Source organism: Schistocerca gregaria, chromosome 1 (genome assembly GCF_023897955.1).
Source record: "Schistocerca gregaria isolate iqSchGreg1 chromosome 1, iqSchGreg1.2, whole genome shotgun sequence".
In the NCBI taxonomy this organism is placed as follows: domain Eukaryota; kingdom Metazoa; phylum Arthropoda; class Insecta; order Orthoptera; family Acrididae; genus Schistocerca; species Schistocerca gregaria.
Genome location: NC_064920.1, coordinates 743006094 through 743029229, shown reverse-complemented (window position 1 = coordinate 743029229; position 23136 = coordinate 743006094). Strand labels below are relative to the sequence as shown.

Below are 23136 nucleotides of genomic sequence, written 5' to 3'. Positions count from 1 at the left end.
AGGGACTTCTCTGAGATCAGTGCACAGTGTCTGTAGAAATCGTGCTCATCTGGTGTCTCACTTGAAATATAAATCCTTGGAAAACTGTGATGACAGCAGAAACTGCAAATTGTTGACTTACATGCTTTCTGTTCCAGTTAATAGGTGGAATCACAATGCTGTAGCGTAATACTTGCAGATGTGTAGGGTGTCAGAAGATGATATGCTTATGTCATTGTGTTAACTTTATTGTAAACTTCCACAGAGTGGTCTGTTTAGTTAAAAATATGCTATGTTGAAAGTGTGGAATTCAACATTTTTTTCACAATGCATCATCTTGCATCGTATTCAGTTTGATTTTTTGAATATGGAGTTTAACTGATTGCGACATAATATTGGATAAATAATTTGTTGATTGGATATCTTGATATTTTTATTCTGATCACCAAATTTACTCATTTTTACAATAGCCCTGGAAATGTTGCCTCTATACACCAATGTTGATAAATGAGTAATTCCAGGGTGCATACATCCTGGGGCAACTGAGAAATCCAGGAAAAAACCAAGAATTTTTTCCACCAGGAAAAAGACTGGGAATTTTTCATTGTTATAGTTTTCAGTTAAATTTTTGCCATTTTCGTCACTAAGAACTGATACCCTACCAAAGAACTTTACTGTACCCCACAACTCCTGAATAAGACTCCACCAATAAAACATAAACGAGAGAAAAAACCAAAATAAAACTTAGTTACAAAGGAAATGCACCATTTACAACAACAAAACACAGTGCACACACAAGTGTCTGCCAACAGCAAAATTTGTGAAAGGCTTTAGGACAAAGAGTGCATTACTTCATAACAACTTCAGATGAACGTGATGTCACAACTGTTTGCATTAGGTTCGTTTCAGCACTTCCAGCGGGCTGTTGCACATTCACAGTTGAGTCATTTATGAGCTTCTGGGTTCTTGAAATGTGGCTGTTAGCTGCATGAGCAGTAGCAAAAGGAAGCCAGAGGCTACCTGGCAAAATTTTTCTGGCATGCGCAAGCTGCCAAATTTGTGCATGTGGAGAACAGTCTGAGCTGTAGTGGGGAGTTGGGTTAGCTACACGTGATCCATGTTTACGCATAGTAATTTTGCTGTTGCCTCATCGTTTACAGTTCCCACATGAAATGAAAACAAAACAGATTTCTGTGGGAGGGAGCTATCAAGTGAATTAAAATACATTCACATAATTATGGGAGTTGAAATTATGTTATTAGTTTCATTTTTCGGATTTTATTTTATTTCCGTATTTTTGGCAGTCAAGCATTAACCACCCTTCAAAACAATAAAGTTATTTTTGTCGATTTGCTAAAGAAATTTGGTGTTTATTAATGTTTTCTGCAGAGGCAGTCAGTTTATTTGAAACAAAGTGCTTCATTCCACACAGTTGGCTAGTTTGCCATTTCAGGTGCACATTTTCATCTTTGGGCACGTATGATGGTATGCCATAAACAAAGCCAAACATGAGACAATACAGTACTGGTACACCATGAAAATTTTCACCCCAAAAACACACTAAAAAGCTTAACATCAGTTTCCTGATATGAAAATATGCAGCTTACATGTTGCTGCATGTCTTAGATCTTTCCAAAATGATTTTTTTTTTTTTTCCGGAAAGTCCTATGCTGATGTATAAAACCTTAACCATTCATAGGATTGATAACTTTTACTGTTCCAAGGGAAAGTATACTGTCACATAACAGGGAGAAGGTGTATTTTAACCCAGGAAAAAGTCTGCTTTTAACCAGAAAATCCGGGAAAAATGTGGGGAATTTTGTTTTTCTTGTCCATTATGCACCCTGAATCATTGAATTTTCAAACACATTTTGTTCTTAAAGGCATTTTTTAAACTTTTAACATTTCTCATTCTTTGTATTGCATTAGTAGTTGACATGCCACTACTTTACCATATCTTTGTATTGCATTAGTAATTGGCATGCTACTATTTTACCACATGTCAAAATTTTCTAACACTAGCAATAGTATCCACCAATTCTCACATCTGTTGCACTAGCTTTGCCCTCTTGAGGGCCAGAAGATTTAATTAAGAATTTTGAACTGCTTGTTCTGCTGACTTCAAGGTTTGTACAAATTAACACAATAACACAAAAAATTAACGCAAGTAGTATTAGAACAGTACACTACCAGCACAGGGTTCCTCTATTGTTGTCAACTATGGCACTGAATACTGCAGCAGCAAGACATTTATTACCACGGTTTCATTCTTGACTCCGACTCACAGCAGCAGCTGAGCTTCCTAGTCCTAAAGTCTTGTGAATGGGAGTGGTACAGTTTTTTTGTGTTTTCAGAGAGAGTGTCTTTATACTGAGTATCAAGAAGGCGTCACTCCATCAATTATATTCACAGTTATAAATATTCTTTACTTTGTGGAACAATGATATAAACACTTAAATGAAGTAATTGCAATATACGGATAATTTTCAGTTTGTAGATCTTCCTTTGGCAAGTTTTGTATTTATTTATTTATTTATTTTTATTTAGATGCAAAGAGCGGAGATGGAAGAACTGCGACAGAGGGAAGCAAATCTCACAGCGCTACAGGCAATTGGACCAAGGAAGAAGCCCAGGTTGGAACTTGGCACTGGTGTTGGAAATTCAAGCCAGGTATTTCTTATTTATGATCTGTTATTAAAATCAGTTTTTTTTTAATCTTATTTGTTGATTTGTGTAATTTTTTCCTTTTTTTCTCGTTGAACATGGTATGTAAACAATTGAGAAATCTTAAGTAATTTAGAAAGAGAGAGGCATTTAACTTTCTACCAAACCGGTTGCTAGAGTCTCTCTCTTTTAAGACTCAGTTTATATTATGTAGAAGTAAAGAAATGAACACCACCTGAAAGAAAATCCAAAGGAAAGACCAGAAGACGTGGTGCTAGGAAAATGGAGAAGATTAGAATTTAGTGTGCAATCGAGGATGATGACTTTAAAAATGAAGCCTAAATTCGGACTGGCTAAGGATAAGATAGAAAATCAGTCAAGTACTTTTCAAAAGATCATGTCTGTATTTGCCATAATCATTTAGAGTAATCACAGACAACCTAAATCTGAATGGGAAAACAAAACATGAACCCTTCGGCTCTGAAGACAAAGTCCAGTGCCAGAAATACTACACTGCATTGCTGAGTTGTTGTTGGGCTAAAATTGATTGTAATGATAAAAAGATGGCAATCACCATGTCAGAGAACAGTGGTTATTGAAAACTGAAAGATAAATTAGTGGATACAAAGAGGACATGGAAATGAAAGAAGATATCATCAATATAGTGAAGAGAGTGGAAAGACCAGGATATAATACAAATAAATAAAATACAAACATAAAATGAATATGCAGCAGGTTGACCAAAACAATCAAATGGTTTTAAACAAAATCCAAAGCAAAGATTCTTTGCATTTTTTGTTTTATGGGTGTTAGGCTAAGGTCTAATGGACGAAAAAAATAATTTTGTGTGGTGATTAAACATTTCTTTATGAAAACGGTGACTCTGCACCTTCGATTAGAACAGTTTATAAGTGGTTTCAAAATTTTCGGAGTGGCCATATGGGCACAATGGATGCTGAACGTTCTGGACGCCCTCTGGAGGTTAAGACTCCAGAAATTATTGACAAAATCCATGATATGGTGATGGATGACAGAAGAGTTAAGGTGCGTGAGATTGCTATTGCTGTGGGCATCTTGAATAAATGGGTACATAATATTTTGCATAAACATGTGGACATGAGAAAGCTATCTGCAAGGTGGGTTCCATGATTGCTCATGCTGAACTGAATCGTGTGAAATACTGCAGCTGTTCAGAAATAATCTGCAAACTTTAAGTTTCATTTCATCACTGTGGATGAATTATGGATACATTACTAAACTCCTGAGAACAAACAACAATTTAAACAATGTGTTACCAAGGGAGAATCTGCCCCAAAAAAAGGCGAAGACCATTCCTGCAGACGGAAAGGCTATGGCGACTGTCTTTTGGGATTCACAAGGTATAATCCTCATAGACGCTCTGGAAAATGGTTAAACTATTACAGGTGCATAGTATTCATTGTTATTGGACTGTTTGAAAACCAAGTTGCAAGAAAAATGCCAGTGATTGGACCGCAAAAAAGTCCTTTTCCATCACGACAATGTACTGGCACACATCTCAGCAGTTGTGGTCGCAAAATTAATCGAAATAGGATTCCAAATCGTTTCACATCCCCCCCCCCCCTACCCCCCTCTATTCTCTACACTTGGCTCTCACGGACTACTATTTGTTCCCCAATTTGAAGAAATGGCTGTTGGGGCAAAGATTGTATTCAAACGAGGAGGTGATTGCAAGAACTAATAGCTATTTCGCAGACTTGGACAATTCCTATTATTCTGAAGGGATCAACAAATTAGAACACAGTTGGATGAAGTGTATAAGTCTAAAAGGAGACTATGTCAAAAAATAAAAAAGGTTTTCCCCAAACATGTAGGTAATTTTTATTTTTGCACAGACTTTTCAAACGCCCCTCGTACAATGTTATTGGAACTTCATGGTCCATGCAAGAAAGTCTAGAATTGTTGTGAAAATCTGCATGAAGATTTTCTGCTGGAACTAGGTACTTTGGTTATCAAGGAGAAAAGCTTTGAAGTGTTTCCCTTCTTTGTAACAGAAGTTAAAACATTCCTCCTTGAAGGCTGTTCACTATTCAGAATGGCCAATATTATCTTCGCTTGTGGGGTGCCGTCTGGAACTTTTCCCTTTGCGCAAACGCTCTTTATTTGTGATTTGTTAATACCAGCATACCATACATCACTTATCAGGAACTTGAACAGCGTACTTGGTTCGAAATCCATGCTGAACAACTGTCTTCAATGCACTTCTGTCGTGCTTGATAGTATTTTAAATTTCTGTTGAGTAGTTGCCATCTTTGCACTGACAGCAGAAATGAAGGTCACGTGGCCAACACTCGTAGTGACCAAATGAAACTTCAGAGTTTCCTTCAGTCAACAGCAGACAGGGCGTAGCTCTCCTTTTCTTCTTTGCAGAGTTTTCGATATTGTTGTGGTATTCTTTTAGGATCACTCAGTAGAATTAACATTGATTGGACTAGATGCCAGTATGAATCAGTGTATGACACAGGATCAATAGTGTGTACCGTATTTACTCAAGTCTAAGCCGCACTTTTTTTCCAGTTTTTGTAATCCAAAAACCGCCTGCAGCTTAGAATCAAGTACAAAGTAAGCGGAAGTTCTGAAAAATGTTGGTAGGTGCCGCCACAACTAACTTCTGTCGTCGAATATATGTAGTGGTACACAGGCATGCTTTGCAGGCACAAAGATAAATACCCATGCCAAAACCTCTGAGTCAGTGAATAAATTTAAAAAAAGGTGGAACACGAGTTTTTTTCTCCACCCTGAGTTTCGACCACTGCATTTTCATACATTATCCAATGAAGTAAATAAAAATTCCGTATTGTTCATCTTCAATGTAGCAGCATTTTGATGTACTATGAAAATCCGACTGGCAAGACTGTTTGGGATGTTTGTCAATATGGCCAACTCTACATTCTGAATTTTTTCCTACTCTCCCTCTACGATTTTTACCCTCCACGCTGCCCTCCAACGCTAAATTTGTGATCCCTTGATGCCTCAAAACATGTCCTACCAACCGATCCCTTCTTCTAGTCAAGTTGTGCCACAAACTTCTCTTCTCCCCAATCCTATTCAATACCTCCTCATTAGTTATGTGATCTATCCACCTTATCTTCAGTATTCTTCTGTAGCACCACATTTCGAAAGCTTCTATTCTCTTTTTGTCCAAACTAGTTATCGTCCATGTTTCACTTCCATACATGGCTACACTCCACTGCTGCTATCTCATTTAAATCCTGTCTGCCTAATAACTACGAAACTAGTGTGAGACAATAGCATACTAATATGCATATCATGTCATGTTTATATTCGTATTATTCTTATGCCTAATGGTGATACAGCCAGAAATGAAGCACGGCAATTGGTTAGATTTTTAAATCTAAGATGACTCTAATTTCTGTGCAGAATGTAATGAAAAAAAGAGACCTCTGCAAAGATTTTCAAACGGAGAAAAAGTTTAGATAAACTCCCATTCAGAACATCTTCTATCATACACAGTCTATTATTTGGTTCTTGTTGATCATTATCAAAGAAAGCAGCAGTGTAAGTAACAACAAATAGCAGTCTCTTGCCATTGTTTAACTAATGCGACAATTCCTCTCATTTTTTTATCGGCAGTAATGCACACAAAAGCAAGCCATACCGCGAGCGGCGACAGGTCGTAAACACACATTATCAGAATGCGACAAACAATACATGACGCAGTACAATAATGCTTTTTGAGCTTAGAGTGACGTAAACACCTATAACAGAGAGAACGGCACTTACCAGATCAAAGAAAAATAAGCAATTGATTAAAACCAGACATAGCACGTGAAAAAGAAAGGGCTCCCGTATAAATACGGAAGGAGTGCCTGATGCATAACAATGGCTACCTGGTAAAGCTTACATCTACATGACTACTCTGCAATTCACATTTAAGTGCTTGGCAGAGGGTTCATCGAACCACAATCATACTATCTCTCTACTATTCCACTCCCGAACAGCGAGCGGGAAAAACGAACACCTAAACCTTTCTGTTCGAGCTCTGATTTCTCTTATTTTATTTTGATGATCATTCCTACCTATGTAGGTTGGGCTCAACAAAATATTTTCGCATTCGGAAGAGAAAGTTGGTGACTGAAATTTCGTAAAAAGGTCTCGCCGCGACGAAAAACGTCTATGCTGTAATGACTTCCATCCCAACTCGTGTATCATATCTGCCACACTCTCTCCCCTATAACGCGATAATACAAAACGAGCTGCCCTTCTTTGCACCCTCTCGATGTCCTCCGTTAATCCCACCTGGTAAGGATCCCACACCGCGCAGCAATATTCTAACAGAGGACGAACGAGTGTAGTGTAAGCTGTCTCTTTAGTGGACTTGTTGCATCTTCTAAGTGTCCTGCCAATGAAACGCAACCTTTGGCTCGCCTTCCCGACAATATTATCTATGTGGTCCTTCCAACTGAAGCTGTTTGTAATTTTAACACCCAGGTACTTAGTTGAATTGACAGCCTTGAGAATTGTACTATTTATCGAGTAATCGAATTCCAACGGATTTCTTTTGGAACTCATGTGGATCATCTCACACTTTTCGTTATTTAGCGTCAACTGCCACCTGACACACCATACAGCAATCTTTTCTAAATCGCTTTGCAGCTGATACTGGTCTTCGGATGACCTTACTAGACGGTAAATTACAGCATCATCTGCGAACAACCTAAGAGAACTGCTCAGATTGTCACCCAGGTCATTTATATAGATCAGGAACAGTAGAGGTCCCAGGACGCTTCCCTGGGGAACACCTGATATCACTTCAGTTTTACTCGATGATTTGCCGTCTATTACTACGAACTGTGACCTTCCTGACAGGAAATCACGAATCCAGTCGCACAACTGAGACGATACCCCATAGCTCCGCAGCTTGATTAGAAGTCGCTTGTGAGGAACGGTGTCAAAAGCTTTCCGGAAATCTAGAAATACGGAATCAACTTGAGATCCCCTGTCGATAGCGGCCATTACTTCGTGCGAATAAAGAGCTAGCTGCGTTGCACAAGAGCGATGTTTTCTGAAGCCATGCTGATTACGTGTCAATAGATCGTTCCCTTCGAGGTGATTCATAATGTTTGAATACAGTATATGCTCCAAAACCCTACTGCAAACCGACGTCAATGATATAGGTCTGTAGTTAAATGGATTACTCCTACTACCCTTCTTGAACACTGGTGCGACCTGCGCAATTTTCCAATCTGTAGGTACAGATCTATCGGTGAGCGAGCGGTTGTATATGAGTGCTAAGTAGGGAGCTATAGTATCAGCGTAATCTGAAAGGAACCTAATCGGTATACAATCTGGACCTGAAGACTTGCCCGTATCAAGCGATTTGAGTTGCTTCGCAACCCCTAAGGTATCTACTTCTAAGAAACTCATGCTAGCAGATGTTCGTGTTTCAAATTCTGGAATATTCCATTCGTCTTCCCTGGCGAAGGAATTTCGGAAAACTGCGTTCAATAACTCCGCTTTAGCGGCGCAGTCGTCGATAACAGTACCATCGGCACTGCGCAGCGAAGGTATTGACTGCGTCTTGCCGCTTGTGTACTTTACATACGACCAGAATTTCTTCGGATTTTCTACCAAATTTCGAGACAATGTTTCGTTGTGGAACCTATTAAAGGCATCTCGCATCGAAGTACGTGCCAAATTTCGCGCGTCTGTAAATTTTAGCCCATCTTCAGGATTTCGCGTTCTTCTGAACTTCGCATGCTTTTTCCGTTGCCTCTGCAACAGCGTTCGGACCTTTTTTGTGTACCACGGGGGATCCGTTCCATCTCTTACCAATTTATGAGGTATGAATATCTCAATTGCTGTTGCTACTATATCTTTGAATTTGAGCCACATCTCGTCTACATTCGCATAGTCAGTTCGGAAGGAATGGAAATTGTCTTTTAGGAAGACTCGAACCAAACTACTGTAGCTGTATCGTCATTCATTCGACCTAAATTGTGTGTCACATTACAATGGACCAACTTTGTTTCGATTTGGAGGTGCGGCCTAAAACTTTTCTCTCCCTTGAATTTCAAGTCTCAAATTTCAGATGCGGCTTAGATTCGGGAAAATTTTTTTTCCTTGGTTTTGATTCTCATTTTTCAGGTGCGGCTTAGATTCGAGTAAATACGGTAGACAATTTTGCTGATTCACCAGCTTCATGTACCCTGAAATATTTCCAGTGTTTTGGAGTTAAATGCAATTTTGTCATGTTTAGTGCCATCCTTTTCTGTTTCTCTCTTCCACATTTGAAGATTTTTTTTCTTCAGAATTTGGAATTGTGATTTTAATGATGGGAAGTTACATTTTGGATGAGCATCAGCATAATCTGCGAGTTTCTTCTTATTGGCCAAGGACACCAGAGAGAGAGAGAGAGAGAGAGAGAGAGAGAGAGAGAGAGAGAGAGAGAGAGAATATGAGAATCCACATACCTTTTCATAAAGATTTTGCTCACTGGGTTCGGTCTATAACACTATATCTTCCTCATTTACTATGAAATAATCATTAATATTTTCATTAACCAGCTCTGCAGTTGCTTTGACCCTCTTGGACACAACGATGGTAGCAGTTTGTTGGTGATTATGCCTTGTTCCTCATGAACTGTAAAGATGTAATGAAGAGCACTGGTGTTTTTTTTGTCCACCTCAAAAGTTGTAGTTTTGATGTTTCCACCAATCACTCAGTGCACTGGCACCTCTGAAAGAAAGGGAAAGGCCCTCAAGTTTGAGTCTCAGTCCAGTACACAGTTTTAATGTGCTAGGAAGTTTCGCATCAGTACACATTGCACTACAGAGTGAAAATTTTATTCTGAAAGTAATCAGTTTTTATGGAAAATCACCCCAGACACATGGAGAGACACTGTTCACAGTTGTGGAAGCTTCACAAAATATAGTTGAAATCACAAACTGTCAGAAATGTACCATTTAAAAAATGCCAGTGTAAAATCGACTTGGACAATGAACACACCCGTCAACTCCTATCCCAAATCAAAGTCCTCAATCTTCCCTCTCCCACATTCACACCGGCTGTTTATAGCATCCTTCTACAGGCCAACCGCAAATTAGAACAGCATGCCACCCTCCACCTCAAAAAACTATCCAATCTCCTTGTTTCCCACCTCCGGAAAGGCAACTCACTGACCCTCCCCAACCTTTCCAACAAACCTCAACCGCCTCTCATTGCACACAGACCCAGTCTCTCCCATCTACTCAATCTCCCACTTCCAGCTCCACTCCCCCCAACACCTCAAAATTCTAGTCAACACAATCTGGAACCACAACACCCCAATTCAGTAGTTAACCTTTCCTCCAAACCTCTCTCCCAATCCGAAACCTCTGTCCTATCCAAAGGCCTCACCTTCAGCCCCACTCCCAGATTCAACCAAACTGCCCTTGTCAAAGATTTACTGTCCTACACTCATAGTCTCTGCTGGAAATATCACTTTGCCATGAAGAAAAATAATCCTGACCCCACTCCTAATGATCCAACTCCCCAAGACACTATCCAAATTGAACCCTGCCTGGAACAGTTCCGTCCCCCATCACAGCGGGACCCACCTCCTCTTCCTCAAAATCACCCTCTCCAAACCTTCCAGGAATTTCTCACTTCCAGCCTTGCCTCTCAGTCTTTCTTGAAAAACCTTAATCCTACTCCCAACATCACCACAGCCGAAGCCCAGGCTATCCGTGATCTGAAAGCTGACCGATCCATCATCATTCTTCCAGCTGACAAGGGTTCCACGACCGTGGTACTTGATCGTCGGGAGTATGTGGCTGAGGGACTGTCAGCTTTCAGACAACTCTACATACAAAGTTTGCCAATGTAATCCCATTCCTGATGTCCAGGCGGAGCTTCAAGGAATTCTCAGAACCTTAGGCCCCTTACGAAACCTTTCACCTGACTCCATCAAACTCCTGACCCCACCGACACCTCGCACTCCTACCTTCTACCTACTTCCTAAAATTCACAAACCCAAACATCCTGGCCGCCCCATTGTAGCTGGTTACCAAGCCCCCACAGAACGTATCTCTGCCTACGTAGATCAACACCTTCAACCCATTACATGCAGTCTCCCATCCTTCATCAAAGACACCAACCACTTTCTCGAACGCCTGGAATCCTTACCCAGTCTGTTACCCCCAGAAACCATCCTTGTAACCATTGATGCCACTTCCCTATACAAAAAATCCTACATGTCCAGGGCCTCGCTGCAATGGAGCACTTCCTTTCACGCCGATCACCCGCCACCCTACCTAAAACATCTTTCCTCATCACCTTAGCCAGCTTCATCCTGACCCACAACTTCTTCACTTTTGAAGGCCAGACATACCAACAATTAAAGGGAACAGCCATGAGTACCAGGATGGCCCCCTCGTATGCCAACCTATTTATGGGTTGCTTAGAGGAAGCCTTCTTGGCTACCCAAGCCTGCCAACCCAAAGTTTGGTACCGATTTATTGATGACATCTTCATGATCTGGACTCACAGTGAAGAAAAACTCCTGAATTTCCTCTCCAACCTCAACTCCTTTGGTTCCATCAGATTCACCTGGTCCTACTCCAAATCCCATGCCACTTTCCTTGACGTTGACCTCCATCTGTCCAATGACCAGCTTCACACATCCGTCCACATCAAACCCACCAACAAGCACCAGTACCTCCATTATGACAGCTGCCACCCATTCCATATCAAACGGTCCCTTCCCTACAGCCTAGGCCTTCATGGCAAACGAATCTGCTCCAGTCCTGAATCCCTGGGCCATTACACCAACAACCTGAAAACAGCTTTCGCATCCCGCAACTACCCTCCCGACCTGGTACAGAAGCAAATAACCAGAGCCACTTCCTCATCCCCTCAAACCCAGAACCTCTCACAGAAGAACCCCAAAAGTGCCCCACTTGTGACAGGATACTTCCCGGGACTGGATCAGACTCTGAATGTGGCTCTCCAGCAGGGATACGACTTCCTAAAATCCTATCCCGAAATGAGATCCATCCTTCACAAAATCCTCCCCACTCCACCAAGAGTGTCTTTCCGCCGTCCACCTAACCTTCGTAACCTCTTGCTTCATCCCTATGAAATCCCCAAACCACCTTCCCTACCCTCTGGCTCCTACCCTTGTAACTGCCCCCGGTGTAAAACCTGTCCTATGCACCCTCCCACCACCACCTACTCCAGTCCTGTAACCCGGAAGGTGTACACGATCAAAGGCAGAGCTACGTGTGAAAGGCACCCACGTGATTTACCAACTGACCTGCCTACACTGTGACGCTTTCTATGTGGGAATGACCAGCAACAAACTGTCCATTCGCATGAATGGACACAGGCAGACAGTGTTTGTTGGTAATGAGGATCACCCTGTGACTAAACATGCCTTGGTGCACGGCCAGCGCATCTTGGCACAGTGTTACATCGTCCGGGTTATCTGGATACTTCCCACCAACACCAACCTATCCGAACTCCGGAGATGGGAACTTGCCCTTCAATATATCCTCTCTTCTCGTTATCCACCAGGCCTCAATCTCCGCTAATTTCAAGTTGCCGCCACTCATACCTCACCTGCCATTCAACATCATCTTTGCCTCCACACTTCCGCCTCGACTGACATCTCTGCCCAAACTCTTTGCCTTTAAATATGTCTGCTGTTGTCTGTGTATGTATGTATGTATGTATGTATGTACGTATGTACGGATGGATGTGTGTGTGTGTGTGTGTGTGTGTGTGTGTGTGTGTGTGTGTGTGTGTGTGTGTGTGTGTGTGGGCGCGCGCGGGATTGGAATGGCTCCTGACCCTATCCCTTAAAACCCACATCCTTTCATCTTTCCTTTTCCTTCCCTCTTTCCTGACGAAGCAGCCGCCGGTTGCGAAAGCTCGAAATTTTGTGTGTGTGTGTGTGTGTGTGTGTGTGTGTGTTATTTTATTGTGCCTGTCTACCGGCACTTTCCCGCTTGGTAAGTCTTGGGATCTTTGTTTTTAAACATATTAATTAGTTAGATTAAGTTAATCATAACTAAATTGAATATATTAATTCTACTTGAATAAATTTAACTGTTTGGATATATTAAAATTTTGTAATTAATAATGTAACAATGCAAGATATGAGGGGGAAAGAAAACAAAGTAACAGCTGGAATAAAATTCAAGCTGTGAATTGCCGTACTTGACCACAGCATTATGCTGCTGACTTATTGCCCATGAAAGGCAAAGGTCCCTAGTTCGAGTCTCGGTCCAGCACATAGTTTTAATCTGCCAGGAAGTTTCATGTCTTGAGTTGCAGGTTCCAGAGCTGCTGTTATGTGATGTCTATTCATTCATTGTTGGTGTTGGTAACAGAGGCACATAAACTGAGTCTTTTACACAGCCCCACAAGAAATAATCACATGCAGTCAGGTCCAGTGAACTTGGAGGCCAGTAATGTATGGCTGAATAATTTGGTCCAATGCAGCTGCTCTATCATTCAGTAATCCTTTGAGTTAAAAATTCTCGCACTTCCAGATGCCAGTGTGGCGGTGGCCCATCCTACTTGTAAATGAAGTCTTTCGAATCAGACTCCAACTGTGAAGTCCCTCTCATTTCGTACAACTTCATATGGTTGTTCTGTACCATATATTCTCATTGTGACAGCTCACCTTTTCATTTAAATGGAATGTTGCCTTGTCACTAAATACTAAGTGTGGAAGAAAACTATCATCCATCATCTTGCCAAGAACAAAATTACAGAACTCCACACATTGTTGTTTGTCACCTTCACGAAGAGCTTGCTGTAGCAGAATTTTGTATGGTTTCATGTGTAAACATCTATTCAACACATGCCAGACGGACATCAGGGGCATGTTGAGCTGTTGAGCTGCATGGCAAATGGATTTCTGCACACTCCTTGTGAAACTGTGGCGGATGCATTCGTCTGTGTTAGACACTCGGTGATTTGACTTTATACAAACAACCAACTTCTTGGAATTTTTCATGCCATTATATCTAACTCTCTGTGCTGTAGGAGTATCCACACCATACCTAGCATGAAAGTCACACTGAACAGTTATTACAGACCCACACTACACTACACAACAGTACATTGTTCACGCACATATCTCAAATAACATAATAGTTATGATTTTATAATATAGGATGATTCTTTTTGATACACCCTGTTTATACAGGTGCAAAGGATTTATGAACCTATCACTTTTCAGTACAATGTCTATTCAGAAGATGTAAAGCCCTGACCACTATGAAAGTCTGTAAATGTTATTTGATGGACAAACACACAAATTAGTAGTTCACCCTCTGCGGGAGCTCCGGACAGAGGATGCTTACATCTAATTGGCAGCAGCATAATTGTTTGTGGCAGCATCCCCATGTCACGGTTGCAGCTGTAGATAACAAAAACAATGGTTCAAATGGCTCTGAGCACTATGCGACTTAACTTCTGAGGTCATAAGTCGCCTAGAACTTAGGACTAATTAAACCTAACTAACCCAAGGACATCACACACAGCCATGCCCGAGGTAGGATTCGAACCTGCGACCGTAGCGGTCGCTCGGGTCCAGGCTGTAGCGCCTAGAACAGCACGACCACTGAGGCCGGCTGTAGGAAACATGGCGGTGTAACTGATGGTTCGCATATTTGGAGGTTATTGTTATGGTCCGTGACCAATGAAAGGTTTTCTGCCTTACAGGTGATCATGAAATTTGGTGACAATATATATTATATCCAGGGCTTCATTCTCCAGGTGACTATAATTAATCGGAGTACTGTTCAAAGTTTTGGAGGCAAATGTGATGAGGTGTTCTGTTTTGCCAAATTTGTGGGATAAAACTGCACCAATGCCATTCGAAGAATCATCATCTGCAAGCACAAGTGGTTTGACTGGAACGTGATGCATAAGGCACGGTTGACGAAGCAATGCGATTTTCGGTCTTTGAAAAGCTTGGTCACGGTCTTTTGTCCAATGGAACGGGACATTTTTGTGTCTGAAGTGGTTCAGAGATGTGGCAGTTTGTGCCACATTAGGAATGAACTTTAAGAACAGCTTGCAGTTCACGTAAATTCTTAGGACATGGCAGTTGCTTGAAAATGTTTCATCAAAGGACGAGCATCACTGGTGTCGGTGATATGTCCCAAGTATTCAACCATTGTGCTGAAAAAAGAACATTTCTGCAAGTTACATAATATAGTCCAAATTTTTAAGGTGTTGTTCCAGTGTTTATCTATAGACAATTATGTCGTCAGAATGATTAAAACAAGAAGGCACCTTCAGCTTTACTTGTTCAAGAAAGTTTTGAAACAACGCAGATGCAGAAACACTTCTGATAGGTAGGTGTTGATATTCAAACAAGCCAACATGAATATTCATAACAATTACTTTTTAATCTCTGCATCCATTGATCATTGCAGGTAGGCTTCTCCAAGATCAATTTTTAAGAAGAACTGTCTTCCCTCTAGACGATCTAAAATTTCCTCTATCAATGACTGTCCATGAATTTATCATGTGTTTTAAATCTGCACAAAGATGAATCTTCCCATTTGGCTTATGAATGATGACTCTTCCCATTTGGCTTGCGAATGATGACTGAGTGTGATGCCCAATGACTCCCTTAAATAGGTTTTAAGGCACCAGCAAATTCCAGTCTCTGAATTTCTGAAGCGATGTCATTGCGTAATGCATGCGGCACAGGGTGTGTATGGCAAAACTTGTGTGCACATTAGCTTTTGTGTCAGTGGCATGCACATTGTCCTATATGTGTAATGTGAAGGAACCAAACGCATCCACCTCAGAAATATTTGAGCTTCCGGGTGAGGACTATAGTGAAAGAGACTTCCTTAGTCATGTTTTTGTTTCTTGCAGTTAAGTGGCACATTTCAAGCATTTGAAGGCCATTATGGGCAGTCAGATGCAGACTTTGATGTTTGCAAAGGTGGTTGGCCAATTTTTGCATGTGAATCTATGTTAAGCAACATGACAGTATATTTTAGTTTAAAAGGCCCTTACTGGTTACAAATTAGCAATGTTGTAATCCATAGTTTGTGGTGTGTTCTCTTAATACAGTTGTCCATTCTGTGTTATAAAAAACTGTTTTCTGTTTCCACCTGTGTAATAGAGCACTTTTGTGAATTTCAAGATTGGGAGAACCTTTTTGAAATTTGTAGTATTCTCATTAAACACCTGTGTGTGCGTATTTTCTGCGTCTTCACTTTCCTGACTTTTGAGCAGGAGGAGATGCAGAACCTGAACATGAAATGATGTTGATTTCCATTTGTTTATGGTTTGCAGTATTCTCACGTGAAAGAGAGGAGTGCATTCTAGTCTTCTGCGGGCAGACCAGTTTTGTATGTACCAGGTGATGACAATAATTGCATTCAGCTTGTCTGAAGAAGCAGTTATTTCAATCGTGGGTGACCTATGATTTCACACATGATTTTGCTTTGGGCGGAGCCGGAGCAGTGTAATTTGCATTGCACCAATGTGGCAAATGCTGTGTGTAGTGTGTCTGGCCTTGTTTACACGATGCTGACTTGTGAGTGATGGAGCCGAGGTTGTAGCTAGGACACAGGTTGTTCGTCTCAAATAAAGTGATAATTGGTTGACAGAAATCTTGCTCAGGTAAATCTTGAATTTCATGCATCGATAACTTTAAGCACTTCACTGAGGCTAGGGTTACAATACTTTAGAATTTCGGCCCTTAGTCCCTGATCTGATAGATTCTGAATAATAGTATGGTGCAGCATGTTATCCTGATAATCTGTGCCATAGACACAATTGAATTTACAGTTTCTAGTTATGTCTCATGGCGTGCAGTTCTGCAGTCCATTCTTAAATATAACTGACCACTATAACATTGTATGCAGAAAAATTCATACTGTGTATTTTACTTTCAAAGAATTCATCTAATCTTGCATTTATGACCTCATAGGGCTGGGTTTGGAGCTCACTGAGCGGAAACAATTGCACTAGGAGGAGGTAGGTGTACATTCCTACACACGAAAAGAAAAGTGCATGATGCGGTTCACCCGTGATTTTGTAAGAGTCAAAGTGTTGATGCAGCTGTGTTACGTATTCTTTTCCTGTTTCCTTCATCTCGTTGAACTGTCGAAAGGGTGGAGGGGGCAGCTGAATTCCTTCTTTAGCTTCTAGCACCTTTTGCTGTGGGGCTGCTTGCACTTGTATGAGCCAAGAAACTGCCGACAGCAGTTCACTCTGAAACTGAACAGCAGATGTTAGGTGCTGCTCAGGACTTATATGTTGCTCTCACTGGTTTGTCATGATTTCATAAATATCTTAAATATTTCAGCTTATGCATTTCAACTTCACACACACACACACACACACACACACACACACACACACACACACACACACAAAATGTGTGTGTAGGGAGTGTGGCAGCATGCATATTTTGAGGTGTGACTGATCAGATAGTGGCGGATGCCATACAAATATTTGGATGAACCATCGACATAAGGATTACTGAACATAAATGATTTGGGACAAGTGGTGAAATTGTCCATGACAGAGTACACAGCTGGGTGAGGCCGATCACATAATAAAGTTGCTTGGCATGGAGGGTCTTGTTGTGGAGAAGAGCTACCACACCTGGTTCTTGAAGAAGCCACAGAACTTCAAAAACATAATAATATTGTCAATAAGAAAGATGGAAGTCTCAAGGTGAATGGACGCTGGATTCCTATGCTGCCAAGAACAACTGTTGCAGATAGCAAGGGGAGAGCCACAGTTGCATTGATCAGGGAAAAGCCATTAAACATTGGTGCTATAGGTACATGTGATCTATGGTTTCAAGCTCGCCTCTGTCTGCCACCAACACTGGAGGATGAAGTTTTGGCAATGTAGCTACTTGTGCTGGTAAAACGTCAGAAAAATCGTCAAAACAAACATTGGCCGAAGAACCCATGACAGAAACCAACAAAGAACATGTCAACATGTGGGCACAAAAGCCTCAACAATTTTGAATTAAAGAACATAAAGCGGTGACGAAATTATTCTACTCTATCAAAGAATATCTTACAGTCACTCCTGAAACCAATGTTGTCGGTCATATTGTAACACAAATTAACTCTCTTATGAGGCATAACAATAAAACTGTGAGCCGGTTGGGGGGGGGGGGGGGGGGATCTTAGTTACATTTCTGCACAACCACAGCAGTATGTGCTTCGAAGTAATTTCCTTGTGCCTGTACACACTTACCACATCAATGTTTCCATTGTTGGTAGCATCTCTGGAACTCATCTTGTGGATTAGCAGCAACAGCCTTTGTTACAGCTGTTTTTATGTCTGTACAGTTGCAAAATGGTGTCCTGCAATGAAAAACTTATTTTTTGGGAAAATCACAAAGGGCCATATTGGTGAACAATGAGATTGTGGAAGTACTGCAGTGATCTTTGACATCAAAAACTGTCCAATATACACTGCAGTATGGGATGATGTGTTATCGTGATCCAGTTGTTAGCAATGTGTGGACGAACATGACAGACACATTTTCAAGGGCTCAAGAACTTCTTGGTTGTGGTCTTGGTTTAGTATCTGGCTTGGGTGTAACCACCGTATGTGCACAGTACTCTCACAAGCATGCATTTCCCCTTGGTGAACTTTCTTTGATCTTAGTGATACCTTCGAACACCATTGCAACTTTGATGTTTCAGCTCATCATCATTCTGGAAAAACAAAGTTACATCACCAGTGATAAGTCATTTCAGTAATTACGGATTCACTTCCACTTGTTCCAACAAATCACCAGCAGCAGTCCTCTGCTGATCTTTTTGTTGCTGTGTGAGATTTGAGGGAATCATTTTGGCCCAAAATTTTCTCATTCCCAGATTTTCTGACAGTGTCAGGGTAAGAGTTTCCCAATTAATGTTCAATTCATATGTAGTCAGTTTCAAAGTTAATCTTCAGTCAGCTCAGTCAAGTTCACTTGCAGTGACAGTGTTGTCATCTGTTGATGGTCACCTACTGCAGTGTTCATCTTTGACACTTGTTCCGCGTTCAGCAAACATTTTGTGCCAATGAAAAAGTTGTGCCCTTGATAAAATGTCAATATTAGACAGGTGGACCAGTTGGCTCCTCAGCATACATAGTGTACCTTAAATCCCATCGTGAAGGGAGCCTTTAGGTATGTGGAGCACCTTTGGCTCTAACCATGGTACAATGAACAGATATGAAGTTCAGATATAGAGCTTGCCATATAATGTAACAAAACTTCGGATATCTATACAACATATCCACAAAACGAGTCTGTTTTTGTTATAAATGTAAATTTACTCTGTTTTAATAAGAAATTTAATTATTTTATAACATCTGAGTGCATTGTGTTTGTGAGAGCTATGCATGATTAGATTAGATTCAGCTCGTTCCATAGACCCCCCCACCCCCGCCAATCCCCCTCCCCCAAAAAACAGAGGGATAGACTTACCAAGCGGGAAAGCGCCGGCAGACAGGCACAGTGAACAAAACACACAAACACACACACACACAGAAGTGTGTGTGTGTGTGTGTGTGTGTGTGTGTGTGTGTGTGTGTGTGTGTGTGTGTGTGTGTGTGTGTACACCTGTCCTTTTTTTTTCCCCCTAAGGGAACTCTTTCCGCTCCCGGGATTGGAATGACTCCTTAACCTCTCCCTTAAAACCCACATCCTTTCGTCTTTCCCTCTCCTTCCTGAAGGAGCAACCATCGGTTGCGAAAGCTAGTAATTCTGTGTGTGTGTTTGTGTGTTTTATTCACTGTGCCTGTCTGCCGGCGCTTTCCCGCTTGGTAAGTCTTGGAATCTTTGTTTTTAATATATTTTTCCCATGTGGAAGTCAGAAAATATAACACAAAATACACAAAACCTCTGGATATAATTTGTACTATGCTGGTCATTTGTCAGGAGACTGCCAAATTAGGTGGATACATTACAGTGAACTGGAACTGCTAATATTTACAGAATTGATGAATTCTTCTTGGGTTATCAGTCGAGTGGAGGTGCCGTCTTGTCGTAACATTTCAATATTTCTACGAGTTTCACACCCATCATCTTCTGGCGAAGTCAGTTTGCCTGTTGTGACAAAGTGCTGTCAAAACTGAAATCTAACAGACATTTTTACTTGTGCTGGTGTAACAGTCTCTATTAATGTATTCATCTATAGCGTAGGAGGAATTTGCCTATCAAAAAGTCTCTCAACCTCTTTTTAAACAGTGCCTTATCTGAAACCACGTTTTTAATGGTTGCTGGTAATTTATTGAAAATGAGTGTTCCTGAATAGTGGAACCCTTTTTTGGACCAAGATATGTAGATTGTTCTTATTCATAGTATTGATACTATGTATTGAGCTATTGGTTGGAAATAGAGATTATTACCTTGCAACAAATTTCATTAAGGACTTATTTCACAAAGTTTTTGTTTTTTTTTTTTTTTTTTTTGTATCACCTGCGACCAGCTTTGCAAAAGAAGTGGTGACACTTTCTGCGCAACCCACCCATCATTTTGCACGACAATGCATGGGCGCATACAGTGCAAGCTGTGGCTGCTCTGTTCGGTCGATGGGATTGGGCAGTACTGTACCATCCACCATACTCCCCGGACTTAAGTCTTTGTGACTTTGATTTGATTCCGAAGCAGAAGGAACCACTTCTAGGCATTCGCTTCAGAACTGTTCCAGAGATTCGACTGACAGTAGACCGCTCCATTCGCACCATCAACAGAACAGGCTCTGCTAACAGTGTACTACACCTTCCACATTGCTGGCAACGGGTTCTATAAAACACTGGTGGCTACTTTGAAGGACAGTAACAGTTGCAAACATGTAACTCTTTTGTATCAATTGTGAATAAATAGTTGCCACTATTTAAGTTCCAATCCTCGCAGAATGAAAGTAAGCATTTTTTAATATTTATATCTCCTGCATCTGACATCATTATCACTGCAAATAAAGACTTGTTTAAGGCGCTTAAGCAATTCTGTGGTATGCCCTTCACAACTAAATTTATTATCAAATTGTAATCCCAGAAATTTAACACTGCCAAGCGCTTTGATCTGCATGTCTTCATATGTTGTACACATGCTGGAAGGAAACTCTTGCGGGTTCTGAACTGCATATAGGGGGCCTTTTCAAAGTTTAATAACAGTGAATTAACTTTAAACTGTTTATTAATGTCAGTGAAAATTTGATTAGCAGCTATTTCTAAAACTCTATTTCTAAAACTCTATTTAACTTGCTATTTGCCACAATGTTTGTATCATCTGCAAACAAAACAAACCTAACATTTGGCGATGTAACAGATGAGAGGCCATTACTGTACAAAAGAAAAAGCAATGGACCCAAGATGTAACCTTGAGGAACACCTCATGTAATTAATTCCCAATCAGATGAAGACTGACTGCTTACTTCACAGGTATTTTGCAACGACACTCTTTGTATCTTGTTAGTTAGATAAGAGTCGAACCATTTTGCAGTATTGCCAGTGACTGAAGAGAATACTGTGGTTCATGCAGTCAGAGACTTTTGACAGGTCACAGAAAATGACAGTAGCCTCTAATTCATTATCTAATGAAGTAAGTACATTCTCACTGTAAGTTTAAATAGCTTTCTATGTATCAGAACCCTTGGACAATATATTGTTTGCAGTCAGATGCTTAAGCAGACGCTTGAACACAACCTTTTCTAATATTATTGAGAAAGCCAGCAAAAGTGAAATTGGTCGATAGTTTGATGGTATCTCTTTATCCCCCTTCTTGTAAAGTGGTTTAACTTTGGCATATTTTAGCCAGGCTGGAAATGTTCCGCTGATAGGAGATTGATTACTCAAATAGCTTAAGATAGAACTCAACAGTGTGTGAACCAAAGTCCAAGACAGTCTCTTGAAGGTGAAACTAATTCTCTCAAACACATAGTGACCAATATTTATGAATTTTAGTGACTGTTTGGGGAGTGTTTTTGTTGTTCAAATAATGTAACATTCAATCAACATATGTTTATGTACAAATATGCAAATATTGCCCTGAGGGAAATATTATGCTTCCACTGTACAGAAATGAAATATTAGCTTATGTTGTGTTTCCTAGTCTGCTATCTGTTTGCCATTCTGTAGTTTCAGAAAGAGGAATGCCATTAACTGCCACATTCCACTTTACATTTATTGTTGCTATTTGTTGAATTCTCATCAGTAGAATCACTTGTCATGCACATCTTGTAAGTGCCTTGCAGTTTACTAAGGATTTTCTTTGTGTCATAACATTGTTTTGTGAAGAATCTATGATATTTTTGCTGTTTGATCTGTTGGCTTTTGATTAGCTAAGTAAAAAAAAATGTGCCCATTATTGTTTCCATAATCTTGTGTTAACCCGAGCTAAGAATATCCTGCTCTCAGCAGTATACAAATGTGTTTTTGTAGCTCTCAAACTTACAATAGTTCATGACCAAATAAACTCACTCTCTCTCTCTCTCTCTCTCTCTCTCTCTCTCTCTCTCTCTCTCTCTCTCTCTCTCTGTGTGTGTGTGTGTGTGTGTGTGTGTGTGTGTGTGTGTGTGAGAGAGAGAGAGAGAGAGAGAGAGAGAGAGAGAGAGAGAGAGAGAGAGAGAGATGTAATATTTGTTATGGTATATCAATCTCAAAGAAAATTGGAAGATGTGGTGCCAGATGTTGTGTTTGTATGTAAAATTTTGTGTGACACACTGTGATTTTTGGGTAACGTTATTAGCTGGATGATTCTGTTTCTTCCACATTGGGATTGTCATTTTAGTTATGTTTTCTTAATTTTTCCCCAAACAGGGAGGTGCTGGCAGTTCAAATGGTGCAGGCAGTAGCCTTAACAGGACACAGGTATTGTACTATATTAAATTTAACTGTATAAAGAAAGCTTTGTTTTGCTATAATATTCATATGTGACTTATGCATTGCAAAGAAATCAATAAATAAAACTCCACAAGGTAATTAGTTCATCCATAATAGCGTAGAAATTACGAGCATCCATTTAAATTTAAGCCAGAATTTGCACAGACTTTTAGCAACAGTTTGTGCATGAATATATATTTGTTGGTATTCCATAATGATGGCTAGCTACGAGTGATTCTGAACATATGGTTCTCATGTCAACGGTATGCTCTTCATAAAATTCATGTTCACAGTAACGCAACTAATGCCATCTACAAATCTTTATTTGATGCTTAAAATGAAAAATTGTTGGTAATAATGGATGAGTAAGCTATTGAAAAGAAAGACCTAATCTGGCCACAAGATATGATTTCTTTGTAACTGACTGATGCTAAATTGATGAAAGTTGTGCATCACTCTTTTTTTATGTAGAAAATTGTCAGGAACCTCATAAAGATAGCAAAACTGATCTTTGTGGGAGGTGCAATAGTTTATAGCATTTTATTTCTGTAACTTTCAGTGCACTGTTTTACTGCAAGAGGAAGCACTAAATATGGGACAGTCTCCTGGCATATTGCAAAACAATCATTT

At 40.4% G+C, this 23136-nt stretch overlaps 1 protein-coding gene across 4 annotated transcripts in view; it reads left to right on the top strand.

Annotated features, from left to right (window-relative positions):
• LOC126267441 (transcription initiation factor TFIID subunit 4) overlaps positions 1-23136 on the top strand; it is a 184080-nt gene that overhangs the window by 122148 nt on the left and 38796 nt on the right. For all 4 annotated transcript variants that reach the window (XM_049972718.1, XM_049972710.1, XM_049972730.1 and 1 more), the window contains 2 exons: positions 2527-2649; positions 22444-22494. In XM_049972718.1, the coding sequence (XP_049828675.1) occupies positions 2527-2649; positions 22444-22494 (174 nt within the window). The remainder of the gene's footprint in view (positions 1-2526; positions 2650-22443; positions 22495-23136) is intronic.